The sequence below is a fragment of the Lampetra planeri genome, chromosome 4 (genome assembly GCF_965212315.1).
Source record: "Lampetra planeri chromosome 4, kcLamPlan1.2.h2, whole genome shotgun sequence".
Lineage (NCBI taxonomy): Eukaryota > Metazoa > Chordata > Hyperoartia > Petromyzontiformes > Petromyzontidae > Lampetra > Lampetra planeri.
In genome coordinates, this window is record NC_136110.1 from 12384910 (window position 1) to 12402496 (window position 17587).

General features: G+C 46.6%; 1 protein-coding gene across 5 annotated transcripts in view; it reads right to left on the reverse strand.

Moving 5' to 3' along the window:
- LOC144717705 (nucleolysin TIAR-like) overlaps positions 1–17587 on the reverse strand; it is an 81306-nt gene that overhangs the window by 19033 nt on the left and 44686 nt on the right. The window contains exon 1 of one of the 5 annotated variants that reach the window (XM_078593278.1): positions 17234–17437. The exons of the other annotated variants lie outside the window; for them this stretch is intronic. Within the exon in view, the coding sequence (XP_078449404.1) occupies positions 17234–17249 (16 nt within the window). The 5' untranslated portion in view covers positions 17250–17437. Of the gene's footprint in view, positions 1–17233; positions 17438–17587 lie in introns of those variants that run through there. 5 annotated transcript variants of the gene reach the window in all.

Sequence of the window (17587 nt, forward strand, 5' to 3'; positions counted from 1 at the left end):
ACAACATCGTTCTGGGCAGGCTTGAGGTCAGCACTGTGTGGAAACCAAGGATCAATGTACACCGGATAAGTGCTAAATGAAATACAAAATTGCACAAAGGCTTGGGTCATATCTCAGCTTAAAACATGGCCATTAAAAATAGACTGCTCACACACCACTCAGCAAAAACCACTTGTTAAACATAAAATGCTCCACCACATGCACCACTCATCCAAACCACTCAACCCTCCAGACTGCTCATCCCTATACCACTCACCACCCTCCTCCAAGACTGCTCACCATATATACTGCTCGCACAAACCACTCACTGCACTGACTGGTCACCCCATACAACACTCGCGCAAACTGCTCACCAGAGAGAATGCACCACCACTGCATGAACCACTCTCACCACACATACCACTCGGCATACAGTGCTAACTCCGCACCCAAGTCACCCCGTATGGCTCATCCCACACACAGCGAGTCTCTGAACAAAACACGCCGACGCCACACTTGGAACGGAAGATAGTGTTGCAATCGAAACGTCGTGAGAATTTTATTGTTTTATTTTTATTATTTTATTATTTCCCTTCTACGTGACTTTACCGAAATAACCAAGAATAGCTCTATAAATATTAACGTAAAGATTGTGAAGTCAGAAAAGCCTTAAGAGATTATTAAAACAACAATGCAGGAGGCAATCTTTATAGGACCGACAATGAAGACAAGCAGAAAGAGTTTAAAAACGATCCCCGTTTCGAATGAAATTATAATTAGAGGCACGTCAAGAGATTTTAACAACTTGAGCTAAAAAAAACGTATGCAGCCAAAGATTTTTCTGTAACATTTCGTACAAACACGAGGCATGTCAAAGCATGTTTGTCATACAAATGACATAAAACTTGTGACGCACTGGTACTGGCACAATGCCACACGAGGCTGATTAATGGCTACAGCTAACATTAGATCACAGAGTGATTTCGGAACCGGCTCTGGGCCCTCCGCCCCCAACTCACACCGAAGGGTGCCGAACTTTGGTCAAACAATCACCATGACTGACTGGGCATGCTTAGACCTTCAGCCAGTAAAATGGATAAGAGCTTTTTTCTTCTTGGTTCTTTCGGTAAAGTCACGTAGAATGGAAATAATAAAGTAATAAATATAAAACATAATAATATTATGTTTTATTTTTATTAATAAAAGTAAATAAAACATAATAAAATTATGTTTCTTTTTTATTAATAATAAAAAAATTATGTTTCATTTTTATTAATAAAAATAAAACATAATAAAGTTTTATTTTTATTATTTTATTACTTCCATTCTACGTGACTTTACCGAAAGAACCAAGAAGATTAATCCCTGCAGTCACGAAAGCTTTAAATCGAAATTTGGTTAAGAGCTGTTTTTGTTTGGTTCATGTATTACAAACGTTGAACATAGTTTCGTATAATTATTTAAAATTCTTGATTACAATATTAAGTACTTAATTTTGACAATAAACAGATCACCGTCTTAATTTCAGGTTTTTTTTTCATCAGGTCAGGACTACCAGACGTCAGCAATCCACATTAACCAACATGGTGAAGTATTGGTTGAAGAAACGAGATTAATTACGCGGCAAACAAGAGCACAGTATGTTTCCGTTGCGGAAAATGTCATGCGCTTTTCAACAACGAATATCCCTGGCAGCTACATTTGGTCAAGTGTGGCGAGACTACAGGAAAAGAGTGCTGCGGTTCTGATCTACAAAGTGCAATTGTAGGAGGCGTTCTTTAAAGAGGTTGCCGACCCATTACAGCAGAGTGACAAAACAGCTACGGCTGCATCACGGACGGCATCTGTTTCTACAAAACACATTTTAACAAGGCAGCCAACCACAGCGACACACAATGTTTCTGCAACTGCTATGGCAGTTCTCAACAAGTTGCCTAAATGTTTATCACCGAGTCCTGAGTGTCCGATGAACCCTAATAACTATAAACATGCCTTAGTTCGGCTCTTGACTTATAGACATTTAAATGAATCTTCCTGCACACATTTCAAATAATCCTACATAATACAATACTGCATGTAAATTCGTCTGGCTACATCTGAGGATAGCTTACATACAGTGGAAGGCCTCTTATCTGCAGGTGTGGGATAATCTGATTCTTTCTGTTACCGAATGGGTGATTTCCAATTCTCTGTGACACCTGCCTCTAAGAAGATTACACATGAAAGTCAGCCAACCAATTCCAGTCCAACAACGGACAGATTGTCTGACAATAAAGATGAAGAAAGATGAGAATGACAATTGATTACAGTGCCGCTTTTGTTTCTGTCATAATCTCCAGTCTCTGGTAGGAATTCCCAGCAGGAATTGCCGAGGGAAAGAAGTCAGCTGGCAGGACAGCATGGGACGTATGTATCTCGGTACGGTTTGGATCTTCAGTAAGTTGCGTTTGGCTGCCGGTAGCCTTTAGCAATTATAATGAAGCGTAAGAACGATAAGCATGCTATGGTGCGCCATGAAAACGTGTGGTGACCCACAGTTCTTAAACACCACTGGTTGAAGGTCATTATTTTGTATCTATTTTTTAAAATATAATTAGGAGTACAAGTGTTACTATTTTTTTTATTCACACGTGTGTTTAGCATGAGTATGTGCTGGCTTTCTGCCTGGCTAATAGCCATTGTGACAATGCGTCGCAAAAGACTTTACTTTTTTCTAGAGCCTAAAATGCGATGTTTTTTTTATAATCATAAGCTTGTTAAAATAATACGCGAGTAATTAAACATTTTGCACGTCACAATGAGAGGTCAAGAGCTTCCATTTAAAATAAACATCACTGTTTGTAGATAATGCATGAAGGACACTGGGGATGGAGATGCACATAATCGGAATGAATATATACCATCCCCCCATGGGGAGAAAAAATATAAGATGCATAATCTTATTTGACACTTTTCAACTTCCTTATTTATTTCCTGTCACACAAAGGATGAGAATTAAACTGAGAAAAAAACTGTTATATTTATAATACAGGTTTTCCAGCACTAAACGAACAAGATATGTTCCGCGAAAATTGCTCGTTAAGCGAAAACTGGTTAAACGATCATCGTTGTCCCATTGACTCCCATGTTAAAAGCAGAATTAGGTTTGAAACTAAAAATGGTCCACTCCTTAACAACCTTTTTCACATAACAAATAAAATTACAATTAAAAAAAGAGGAATAAAATATGAAACGTAACACTTACCACACATGAAGAACCACACAGTGCTTGCAGGTTCCGCCTGTACTCAGCGTGCCACCCAGCCCCCCCACCACACCTCCCCCCACGCCCACGCCCACCCCTTCCCCACCCACCTCCCTGCCGCCGCAGACCGCATTCCATCGATCGATCTCCGCTCGCTACGAGAACATTTGCTCGTTATGCGAAAAGGATGCTCTTAAAGCGAGATACGTCCCGATACTGAAGGCTTCCTCAACTATACAAACCACGTATCCCGAATAGCTGTTGGCCGGGTGCTAAGACGAACCCGAAACCTGGCACGCCCAGTTCACATCACTGATCAATTGGTTTCTGTGGTTTCGGTTTTGCCCACTCCGAGCATGGCACAAGTAGCTTGCGAGCGCCGGCACGTACAACCCAGCGTGGCTCCGCGGTGAGTAGCCTCACACGCTCAGCCGGCTGCAAATTTCGAAGAACCACGAGCATATGGCGCACAGCAACGAGGGCGATGAAGTTTCATTTGCGGGATTCAAACAAATTTAACGTTTCTGTGAAAATCTAGCGCGTAAGAGACACGGCAACTGCAATTAAAGCATTTCCCACCCGTGGCGAATTATTAGAGCTACCAATTCCCATCATGCATGTCAATTGGAAGGAATTAGCGACAGGAAAAGAAATTATTAACAAATGCAATCGGAGGGAAACTGCTCCCCATTCAGTTTATGAAAACCTTAAATTTCTAATAGGTAGAAGCTATGAAACTAATGTGGAAAGTTATTTACTACAATTCCACACTGAATCCAGAGATAATTAGGTTTTGTGACTTGGTAAAAATTTCTGTCATCAATGTTATTCTTAACATTTAGCAATTCCCTTTGGGCCATGGAACATACTGTAGATATAACTTTGGAGGCAGGCACCCAGTGCCCACCCCTGACATCATCACACTTCCCCACCCTCCATCCATGAGCCTCATGACTCAATAGCAAAGCCCCCACGCATGGTAGAGGGACACATAAATAACCTAACACCATCTTTCCACGGACACAACCGAGGCTATGTGAAGAGGAGGGGGGAGGAGAAGTCTGACACTGAACAGAACACGAGCAGTGAAGACTCCCCCACGTGAAAGTGTAAGAACACTGAAAAGCAGATAAGGACACGAACTGAATCAACACGTGTCAGTTACTCATTCATCAATAAATCAACCCGGAAAAAAACGTTCCCAATTATAACAAAGAGGAAGAATGGATGGGATACAAGTCGGCAGCAGGCATGGACGAGACAAACAAGTTCTTACCAACGTAGTACAAAACCTTATTTTCTCTACGTACCATGCCGCCACCCACTGGTTCAACGTTATTCGAAACATTGAGCAATCATACGAGAGCCGGTACCTGTTGGAGGTAAGATCACGGCCCAAATACAGCAGCAGCAGACAGAACGGCTCTCGCAAAGGAGGCGTCCTGCGAAGCCAAGGTGTCCAGTCTGACAAACGTGCACGGCTACTTCCAAGTCGACGCCTTACAAATGACTTTCAACGGGGCACGTTGGATACCCTGGCCCATGATGTCGCCACCGTTCTGGTGGAATGGGTTCTCAAACCCATTGGGTGTCTCCCCTTTCTTGCCAAGTGCGTAGGGCAGTGCCTAATGCACTACCTTATCCACATGGAAATTCTGATTTTTGAGGCCACATAACCCCCCCGCCCCCCCCCCCGTTTCCCCTGTCCGTGTCCCCATACAGGACGAACCGCTGTTGTGAACTTCGCCAGCCCGCTGTCTACTGGAGATAGAACTTCAAAAAGCCCTCGCCACATCCAAGGTGTGGAAAGCCCGTTGTCTGTCCAAAGCAAATGGAGCTGGATACAAGATCAGTAAATGGAGCTCTCGCTGCAAGTGGAAGCTTAAAGCCACCTTGACCAAAAACTGCAGAGGAATCATCAGCACAACTCAAAGTCTAACGAAGGGGGTATGAACCAACAAGGCCTGCAAGTTCACACACCCTTCTGACCGATATGGCGAAGAGAAAAAACACTTTTTTAAAGATTAGAAACCTTTTTTGTTTCTAACCAATCGAAGGTCCCAGTGAGCCACCGACGCTGACCGTCTAGGCCTCTGCAGAGCCACGGCCTTCAGGAACCTCGACAGCACTGCTGAGGATACCCACCAGGACTCCAAGAATGTGTTCGTGAAAGGAAGAAATAGCAGACAGGCGTACCTTTATGGATCCTGTCGACCCGCCACTCTCAAAATCCGCCTGGAGATGAGTGGTGAGAGCGAGTAACCCGCACGGCAGGGGATCTTGGACTCGTTTGGACATGCCGGCTGGAGATCGCCCCCTCCAGTGACTGGTGTTAACCTTGCCAATGAAGGGTCTCCCTTGATTTCAAGAGGACACTCTGCACCTGGGTCTGAAAGGCCCAGGTTCACCTACCTCATCCATTTAACGGCATGTGGGGGGACGGGCATCGTCGTCTTGGCACAGTAGATCCTCCTGAACCGGGAGAAGCCATGAGGGGCCCATTCTCTGTTGCAGAATATCCGAGATCCAGTGCTGCCTGGCCCAACATGGGGCAATCAGCAGCACCCTCGGCAGGACGGACCAAGGAGGGAACGCGTACAGGCCTCACCCAGTCCAGGGGATCGTTGACGTATCTGTCGCGACGGGACGCTAGACAGCGAGAACCCGTGCAGAACCGTGGCAACTGACGAATGGTCTTCGACACAGAGAGGTCCAACTCAAGTTGTTGGATCCCATTCCACCCTCCCTCCCCGGATCGAGCCACCCTCGAATTAATCGCATCCGCAACCACGTCGTCTGCCCCTGCCAGATGATGTGCCTTTAGGGATAGGTGTTGCAACTTCACCCAGCACGAGAGGTTCCAAGCCTCCGCAGTGACCGTGGACACGCTGGCGTTTTCCCCGTCTTTGGGTGTCACGTAACGCAACTCGCACAGCAACGTGCCGCGCGCTTCACAAGACTTGCCCCCCGCTCAAACCAGTGGGCGGCGTGCATGGTACGTAGATGATTGTCTGCATGCCGATTCTTTTGTATTGTCTGCATTTTGTTTTATTGTCTGCATATTGACTTTGCACCTCCGATTAGCACGGCCAGCTACTTACGGTGTGAAAGAAGTTCAACATACATTGTAACCACTATATGATTGCGTCTACGGGACCCTTTTTGCCTGTTATTTTTTTCATCATCTTGATCCTGGCTAAAAAGGTCCCATAGATAGAACTGCTCCAAACCGAGCTATTAATGCCTTGGAATTTGCATTGCCTTCGTGCTGTTCGCATTTTGGCGTTCTCTGGTCCGACACTGGTGAGACAAGCTCATGAAGAAGGCTGTCTCTGGTGTAGGCCAATCAGTTTCAAAGACAATGCCCATCTATTATCAGAGCATATTTATTTGCATATTTTTGTATGTGTGGTTAATGCGGACATGATGGCTTGCAATAAGTGTCTATTTGGTGTTTGAATATCTTAACACCTGTATTCTTGCCAGAAATTGTAAAGCCTATTATTTTTTCCCGTATATAATTGCATTTCAACGTTACTTCTATTCCATTTCGATCTTGTCATGAGCAAAAATGAACTGAAATACACACAGCACACCAGGTGAGGCTTAACACCCAACGCGCGGGAAATGAGGCGGCTTTTGTTTGTTTGTAGAGGTGACAGACATTACACTTCCAGAATATTTGGGAATTAAAACGATTGGGCTATGATGTACCAAAAACATATCCCCAATGCTGCACATTCATTCCATATTATGAATATCAAGGGAATGCAAACGGATGCATCAAACACGGCGAAAGATTACGAGTTTGGAGATTAAAGTACTGCACTAACATTTGTTCACATGAAATGCAACAGTGGTATTGTTTATCTTTGAATTTAATACACAAATGATGAAAGATGCAATAGAATCTGGATAAACGTGTCGCTTTCAACTCTTGAGCATATTTTTAGGCATGTCAAATGCTTCATGCGCCAATCATCATAGTGTTAAACAACATACCGCTGGATTGCCACAGTTGTTTAAATTCTCATGAGAATTACCAGCTGTGACATCCGTTCATGTGTTCTATAGGTGTGGCTGTTAAATCAATCGCGAGGGTGTTCAACTTGTGTTGAAGCGAGCGTGCACATGCCTGGCGAGGGAATTAGGATGCTTGTACACAATGTCTCGTGAGATATGGTCTTAAAATAACTTGAGGACAATCAAATAAACAAAAGACTTCAACCTGGCGATAGGTCATACAGCATCATTATGCAGCCGGACTTCATCAAGCAGGGTTTAACCTTTTGTCGCAGGTCGGCTAATTAAAAAAAACATCTAAAATGTAAATGAAAAGCAAAACGTTGTAAACATAACAGAATGTACGTATATATACACACTTTGGATTGTTACGTAATATATTGTACATAAACAAGACCCACTATCCAGACGGAAGGAATCACGTGCATCATGAAGAAACAACCTGTCCCAACAGCAGAGGTCACTGGTTTTGACCTCCATCCAAGACAGCAGACAACACTCAACAGACTCCACACGGAGGGACAGGACACGGTGGGGGGGGGGCATGACGCAGTGGGCCCCCCGGCTTCACGAGCGAACGACGAGGGATGTGACCTCCAAGTGCGACTGTGGCCCCCGAGTCCCAGAGCGTGGAACTTATCACATCGACCGGCCCCTGCACTGAGACAGGTTGCGGGAGGCGCTTCATTTCCCCGGTCAGCATCTAAGGAAGCCACGGAGCATTGATCGCCAAAACACGACGTGTCCCATTGTAAAATTCTCCATTCATATGAAAGATATCAAAATGCACTTGAATGCATAATAGTGTGTAGAATGCATAAAATATGCCCTGTATTTAAAGAGTATTACATTTACTTGTGGAGGATGGTGGGGGTAGGGGGGGGGGGCAATTGGAGAGGGGGAGGAGAGCCACAAACTGGGGGTATGAATACAGCACTGTGCAGCACACATACCGTGTCTACATTGTCTGCACGCGAACACACGTGCTCATGTATGTAAATATTACATATATACACCCACATACTGTATAGAGTAGGACACGTGTGTGTGTACGTAATAAACACCTACACAAGTACTATATATGAGTATTCCTGCTGATTTTAGAGTGCTTTTGATTGAAAATTGTGGCCCATCGGACTTGTCAGCTCGGTGGATGAGGACTCACCCCATTAATCCGGCTCGCCAGAGAGTTTGTACTTTCCGCATGGAGACCCAATCCTGGGCGAGGCCCTCTCCAGTACACACGGGTCGCGTGGGTTTTATGGCAATACTGCGGGTTTGTTAATAAGGCAGGCAAGTGCAGTCGTTGGGAGCATAGCAGATTTCCCTGCACTGCCCTCTGCCGACAACGTAGCCCTGCAGGAGCTTACAACACCTCTTTTAAGCATGACGGTCGCCCATATCCAAGCACTTATCCAGGCTCAAGATCCTGCTTAACTTACGAGAGCCAACAAGATCGGGTGTAATCTGGGTGACCTGGTCAAAGGTGCCCGTATGTAGGGAGCAGTTTTTCACATCTTCAATATGCTTGAAAAACTTTACAAATTTGGGTGAAGCAAAACTATCATGTATGAGATCAAGTTCATATAACTCTGGGCGCCAGGGTGGCGAGATGTTAATTACCTCGCCTGGTATACAGGAGGTCGTGGGTTCGATCTTGACGCCTGCTGTATATTTAGAGTTTGCATGTTCTCCCCATGGTTGCGTGGATTTTTCTCCAGCTCCACCGGTTTTTCCCTCCACATTTAGAAAAATGCGATCAGAGTATTTGGCGGCAATACATTTCCACGTGATAATCCACTTCCTTGAGCTATCATAATCCACTTCGTTGAGCTATCAACGAAGTGGATTAGGCCAGGGACGCTTCTGAAAAAGAGCCATATAACTCAGTTGGGCTTACTTGGTAAACTAAAAATAGTTGACATTATAGTTTTAGATGGCCCACTTTGTGAATTGCCCGGATATCCGTGGGAACTGAACTCTAAAATACTGTACACATAAACTCGTTCAGCACAATGAGTACTGAACTATCCAGTCACCTGTTGAGGAAATGCAAAGTAAAGGAAAGACGTGAGCTTTTCACTACATAATGAAATTCAAAAACACAACAACAAAAACGAGGGAGAGAATTCAAAAACGAAAAAGGAAAAATGGTGAGATGCGTTCTTAAGTGTGAGAGCATGTTTGAGAACAACAGTAAAGAGTTTTAAGGAGTCATTGTGAAATTATGAAAAGCATAAAATGACCAAAGAGGAAGCAAACACATGGTAACGTCAAACATGTTTGCATTTAAGGAACGAGACAGGGCGATAGCTTGACTAATAAAAGGATCGTTCCATTGGAATCTATAGAGGCCGATGCACCTACAAAAGCAGCACAACCTATCCGATGACGACAGGGAAGTTTCCAACATCACACGCTCACGGCCGGAGGAGGAGGGGGGGAAGAGCTCAATGACAACTTGAAGCCAAAAAGATTATGGTGGACTCAGAATAATAATCTTCATTTATCCTGGATGAATCCGATTAAACTGTTTGAATATTTTTTTCACAGATGTCCAGTAGGGACAGGTAAGAAAGTTACAACAAACAATTGAACACGTAGGCTTTCGCAACCAATATTATCCATATAAAAACGTTAAACCCGCCACCACCCGACATGGCCAATTAGTACAAAAACGATAGAAAAAGTATAGGAAAGGAAAACAAATCACTAAAATGTAGGTGAACTAAAACGAAACTGTTTATTATACCAGGTAAAGACCACGGCTCTTCCCTTCTTTTTCAGAAGCGACCTGGCCACAAATGATAGCTCAACGAAGTGGGTCGTCAGGGAGAACGCAAGAAATTGCAACACACCCAACCGGTAGAGAGATGACTCGCCTTCTAATTTACTTTTCAAAAGTAAAAAAACAACTTATCCATAGCCGCTGTCTCAGTAAACACACCACAAAAAGGAAAACTGAGCAGATTCGCACACAGACGAGCCAATTCCCTTTCCTTTAACACATCAGCTGCTCACAAACATCACAGGCCAATTATGAAGAAATATATTCTGCCGTTTCTCACACACAATCCGTCAACTAGATAATTGAAAAAAACATTAAACATGTGTGTATTATTACACCCACCACAGCCGCCTCGTTTTAATGTAAAGTTGTTTTAACAGAGCCACGATGAAGTCGTCATCAAATTTATCATAAACCAACCAGAGCCATAAATGTGGAAAATATAAAATATATATATCACTGTCCAAATGTGGAATTTTACATACCACTAAGACAATCCCGTAAAGATGCACAAACATTCAAAGATAAAAAACGATTTTGAAAACCAAAGATATACGTGTAACCTAACAACTGCAGACAATTCTCCTATATAGACAATAAGGCGGTACAAAATGGTCAGCTAATTTCTGAGGACCACAAAGCTTTGAATCTCAACACAAATTAGCACATGCAAGACAGGCATCTCCTCCTTTGCCAGATCAAACTGTTGAGGAATACACGCTTTGTGAGCCCTCGTCCGAACTTGCATCAACTACAACAGGGGTGTGGAAGCCTTCCATACCAAGGGGCTAAACAGGGACTCTTGCAAAAACAGCCCAGACAAATAGCCGATCGCACCACTGAAGCCAAGTGACAATTGTAATCAATTACTTGTTTTTGTGGTCGATTAAAATAGTTGCCCGCAACATTGTTCTGCTGGCGGCCCTGACATCTTACCTCCTGAAGGCAGGAAACCCCTTAGAAGCCACTCCCCCAAGCATTGCAGAATCCGTTGACATCACCTCCCATTGAGCTCACGTGGGAAGAGAGACTTTATTTTTCCAACTATTAACATGTTTTCCGATTGAGTAATCGAACAGAGAAATCAGGGGTAATTGATTACTTAAATAATTGGATAGCCTTGGTCTACTACTTCATTGCACTTTTGTTGAGCCATGAATTTAGTTGACATGGAACTTTAATCGTGCTAGGAATGTATGCATTGACTGTAAGTTAACGACTTGAAAGACAAGAGATGAATGGGCCTGCTAAAATTAGCCATAAGCGATGTTGCCAGGTCTAAAGTATTGCCCTTTAGTACCCGATTCCCACTGCAAAGTTGTTTGCAGTGACAGATTAATATTGTTTGTTTCAAAGCGGTAGAACCTTTGTGGCCAAGGGGCAATGTGAAATTAAGTCGAAGGCTGGATTCCCTCAGCCTTGAACTCCAAAATGGTTGGTGGCGCCACAAACTAAGAATTGAAATATAATGCAATGACCACCCAAAAACACTCCATATGCACACGCAATATTTGGTATTAAAGGCCTCGCAGTGGTGTGTGCACTTTAATAAGTAACCACTGTTCGCAAAGGTGCAACAGAAAATTTAAAACAGAGTAGAGGCGAGCCCAGCTCTTCCTGGGCTGCCTTGTCAAGCAAGCAGTAACCAGGGGCCCAGGCAAAGAAAATGCGTGCAAAATCCGCCAGGCAGCGATTGTCGTAGGATCCGATACTGCGTACATCGAAACACAGAGTAACACATTCCTGCAAAGGGAGCTGGTAGGAACATTGGGTTGTTCGGTCAATTGCCAGGGTCAACGGCGGCGTGGTGTATTCCGCAAATATGGCCGACTGTGAGGGCGGGCACAAGCCGGCGTGAGTAGGCTAAACGTTGAGTTTTATAAGGGCACCACGGGGTGACCAGCCCCTCCCCACCCAGCCCCACCCCCCACCCAGCCCCACCCTCCCCATTCAGCCCTTCCCAGGCCCCTCCCCACACTCCCCTCACATTTTTGGATGCACCACGGACGGACACAATAATCCCCTGTAGGCTGGTGTAACCAGGAGGTTCCTACCAGTATTATTGCGTCATCACTCCCATTACACCAATCAACTGCCAGGGAGACAATCCCCACGCAACATGGCCATCCTGAAGTCCTTATGCAACATGGCCCCCAAGTTTCTTTTTTACGTAATTTGTTCAAGTGTGTGAGAGTAAATGTATACAACTGTTACTTCACATGGGAATGTCTGTGTGTTTGCATGTATTAATGTATCGATCATGTGCCTTAATAGGTGCTTGCTAACGGTCTGTGAAGAGGCGACATGCGGGATCGTTGTATTTATGAGAGCATGTTTGGGGAGAGCATTTGTACGCGATTTTGTGCACGTGTTTGTGTGTGTTTGGGAGTGTGGCTATGTCGTGTGTTTCTGTATGTGTATTTGTGATCGTGTCTGTGTGGGGAGCGGTAGTGTGGTGGTTAGCACGCTGCACACAAACCGGGCGAACTGAGTTCCATTCCCGCTCACGTGCCAACACCAGTGACGATTATCCAAACCGGTCCTGGGCCTCTCCTAGGTCGACTCAGCCTCAAATTAGTACCTGGTACAGTGTGTAAACATCATCACTGGGAAGACAAGGGTGGTCGGGCGTGGTGCTGGCTACCCATCCCCTCGTGTGCCGTGCCGGCCTTCATAGGTGTTCACAAACAGCACTTGCCCCAACAGTCTGTTAAGGCTATGGGGGGGGGAGAGGACAAGTCTATTAAGGCGGTCTTAAGGGTGGTTTTGACCACCCATACGTTCTCTCGGAACTTACGTGATTTCCCGTATGGAATCACAGTTAGGAAAAGTCGTAGTTTACACAATTTTTAGATTTATTTTCCCTTTGCTACTCAGGCCCCCCCCAGACACGCCCGGCTGCCTGTGCTCGTTTATAATACACATTCTGTATTCGGCCAAGCCAGACCAGCTCATCTCGTTTTCTGGTAAGGTAATATTTTTTTTACATTGCAAAATTAGAGCTCTAAGCCGAAATACCATCATACCGGTGGTCATGTTGCCACGGCGTCATGGTAAGAACATTGTACTTGCATCCCCCCCCCCGCAGGTCACCAGTTCGATTTGATCTCTCGGTGTGGCAATTTAAAACAATGGACGAGTGTATTAAAACACACGCGCCTCTGCCCACCAACAGTAGAAATGTGTATATCAGCGAGCGGACTCGCAGGTCTTGTGTGGCAGGACATTGGCATGTCGCGTGTGGCAGGGGTAAAGTAGAGATACTGTAACTCTCAAGTCTGACTCGCACGGAAGTGAAGGCCAACACACTCTGGGGGGGTCTCTCTAGCAGACTTCCTTCTGGTAGAGGCCATTTTGCAAACAGTGGCGTGAGCAAGAAATTGCAGGGCTTAGCCTTTACTTGTTTTTACTTACCTACCGACCACCATACAGTCACCTGACTCTGAGAAATGTTATCTCGAGAGTAAACTTTAAGTCAGACAGCACTTCAATAGAAATTATCGGATGGATGTCAAAATCGAACCGCCCACTCGATGGGAAAGTGGGGCTAGTCGCGAGCCTCTCTGACGGTAACGTGATAATTTATTTTATTTTTACACAACTGTGTATATCACGAAAAAATATATTGTACGGAATTAAAAAAACCCCATGAGTTTGTAACAAAGATGGAAATCATATGAAACCCAATGTTCGTGCATTTCCAGGTTTCAGGACCCCATGGCTACAGGCATTTTAACGTAATCTTTGTTACACTGTACATACCAGGGCTGACACCGTACAAAAAAGGTAGACAACCCAAAAACCAACACAGCACCAAACAAATCCATAAAGTAATAATTGTAATAGAATCACATTTTGCTCCGATATTTTCTTTTTTGGCCCACCAGAACATCTTATTTTTTAAAGTGGAAGCTCATGCGTGAAAAATCCATAGCAAGTGAAGAACTGCAGGAGACCGATTTAAATCTAGGAGTGCGGCCATGATGTGCTGTCTGCCAGCTCTTGTTCCGCGTGCGTTTTGTGTGCAATGAGATAATCGATAATCCTCGAGCAGCCTCAGCGTATGCAGCAGCACAATTCAGTGACATGTCACGCTGATTCGGCGTTATAGACAGTAATTAACAAACTACAATAATGTCGCTGAAATGGTTGTGCAAATAACATTTAACGATGAAAGCTTTTAAAGACTATGATGCAGTCACGGTTTAATCGTGAGCACATTGGACTTGCTATCCAAGTCGCCCGGTTTTTAATTGATGGCACTTAAAAATATGGAAGTGTATTAAGCCCCTCCACCTCTGTCCACCCAGCAGTATAAATGGGTAACGCCACAGCCGATCGTCAGAGTGTGTGTGGTGGGTTAAGTGCGACTACTCTCATCTCTTCCAACATGTTTAGCCATTGTAAAAGATAAGTCTAACGACCATCAAGAGCTGCTGTCCAGAACTCTCCCCATATGTTCCTGTTTTGTCTTAACAATAATAGATAGCGGACTACTCGCACACAATTGTTACACGCTCTGTAAAGGCCACTCACTTTGATGCTCTGAAACATTGCCAGCCAAAGGTCGCACTTTACAATCTACTGCTTCAATAGCCAGCGTGCCAACCTCTGCTACCAAGTGATGCCACATGCCAACTAACATGCACATTCACCTGAAAAAATCTGGGGGGGGGGTGAGGAGGGGAGTAAAGTAATAATTGATCAGGGCAAGCACTTTCAATCCATTTAAAAACCTATGTTTCATCACACACAAGTCTAATTAGCATTTTTCTGGCAGACTCGTGCACAACACATGGCACGGAATGGCCGTGTGTGTCACATCAGGCATCAAGAGCGAGCCAGCCAGCCAGCCGCCTCCATCCCCCCTCATGCGGATGTACGACTGCGCGAGGTGCTGGTGCTCGTTTGAGGGCTGGTTTTACCTGCGGGCGATGCAGGCCTGGGTTATACACCAACTTTTCCCGGCATGTACTGTAACAAATGGCAACTGCCCCACTGTTAAAAAAGTGGCCGCTTGTTAATCCTCCCCCTCCCTCCCATGCCAGGGACTGCAAAGACAAAGACCCCCGCATGTAGCCTGAACAGAATGTTGGGGTCAGTGCTGTTAGCGAGCACCTATGAAGGCCGGCACAGTACACGAGGGGGTGGGTGGCCAGCACCACGCCCGCCCGCCTTTGTCTCCCGAGTGGCGACGTTTACGAACACACCGCACCAGGTACTCATTTCAGGCTGAGTCGACCTAGGGGAGGCGCAGGACCGGTTAAGATAATCGTCACCGGTGTTGGCCGTGAGCGTGAATCGAACTCGTCAGCTTCGCAGCGCAGAGCGCTACACCACCGCTCCCCACTTGCCAGGGGGGACTGCTGCTCCTCGTTCGCACACACCGCAAGCCAACAACAAGCACATGCGCGCTCGCTCGCTCGCACACACTAAACCCACCGTCTTCTCACAAGGGAAGCACGCGAAGCACACGGGGACGATTCCTTAACGCGCAGCTAAGCCTCTTGATTGCAAGTCACCGTGCCAAACATGAACGCATCGAGGGTTTTACGCGCCAAGCGCCTCAACACCAGCAGCACGGCCGCTATTGCAAAATGCGCAGCAAGAAGAGGGGGGGTGGTGGGGGGGTCTGGATAGATACCATTTGTTCGGTTTCCTGCTACTGCTGCCCAGGGGCAAGCGGTTCACTCCCGAGGCCGACCAACCAGTCGGCACACAATAGGTGAGTGCACCACCCATCAGCAGGCACGGTCCCCACCCTAAATACTTGCACACCTGTGTACAGTACGGCCACAGACTGCCACACACGTCAAGGTACACAACACACCTCTCGCTGACAAACGCGAGATACGAATCGAGTCACTTTAGTCCGCCGTGAGCTTCTCCCTTCCAAGACGACCCCCACCGTCCAACCACCACCACCGCCACAGACAACAGCCGCACCGGATCTTTTATACAATTTGTCGTGGATCTTTGCTCGGTCTGTGTGTGTCCGCGTTGACAGGGCTACACCGGTTCCTCGTGACGAACCCGTCACATCCCCCGTGTATCGCCTGTAAGACTGTAGGGGCACAAGTGCTGTTAGCAAGTCGCACCTATGAAGGCCGGCACGGCACACGAGGGGGTGGCCAGCACCACGCCCGACCGCCTTTGTCTCTCCCTCACCCCGCACTCATTTAAGGCTTAGTCGATCTAGGGGAGGCCCAGTACGAATCCGGGTCGCCGGGGTTCGTCGCGCAGCGCTCGCTAACCACGACACCACCGCTCCCACACAGACACAAATACAGCCACGCAAACACTCTCCCCCCCACACACACACACCACTCTAATAAACACACACAGACACGCGTCACACACACAGACACACACACAGACACACACATCACACAGACTCACACACACACACATCACACAGACTCACACACAGACACTCTCATAAACACACACAGACACACACATCACACCACTCTCATAAACACACAGACACGCGTCACACACACAGACACGCTACTGCTGACCCACTCTTACACAGACACACACATCACACAGACACGCGTCACACAGACACACACACCACTCTCATAAACACACACAGACACGCGTCAAACACAGACACACACACGCATCACACAGACACTCTCATAAACACACACAGACACGCGTCACACACACAGACACACACACAGACGCACATCACACACAGACACACACATCACACAGACACGCGTCACACAGAGACACACACGCATCACACACACACATCACACACACTCTCATAAACACACACAGACACGCGTCACACACACAGACTCACACACACAGACACTCTCATAAACACACACACACATCACAGACACGCTACCGCTGACCCACTCATACATAGACACACACACACATCACACAGACACACACACACAGGTGCTCCAACGCCGGCTCTCCCACTCTCTCTCACACACAGTCACCCGTCACACACACAGACACCCGTCACACACACACAGTCACCCGTCACACACACACAGACACGCGGGACACACACACTCGTCACAGACACAATAGCGAGAGCGCTGCGGAGGGAACGCGAGCGAGCGAACGAGGCAGAGAAAGAGCCATGGGAGAGAGACGAAGAGGGGAGAGAGACGAAGAGGGGAGAGAGATGAAGAGGGGGAGAGAGAGAGAGGGGGTGGGGGGTTACCTACTTGGTCGCTTCGACATTCCCCCAACAAGGCTTCAAATACCCCCCCCCCAACACACAGGAAGTGTTCACACGCTGGCTCTCAAGACGCAGCAGCTGCAGCGGCGGCCACGCAGTTTACACAGTTTCACGGCTGCAGGAGGATGATGATAAAGATGATGAGGAGTTAGCGGCTCGCTACACTGGGCCCGGCCATCTTGTGCGGAACAGGAAGCGGCGGGGAGTTTGTTGGGAGCCCCGCCCCCCTCGCCCCCCATTTCCCCCGCCCCCCCCGGCCACCATCCCCCCCTCCCCACCCGCCCCACTATCCCCACCCGCCCCCCATCCCCCCCCGCACCCCCGTGGGTGGAAAGCGAAC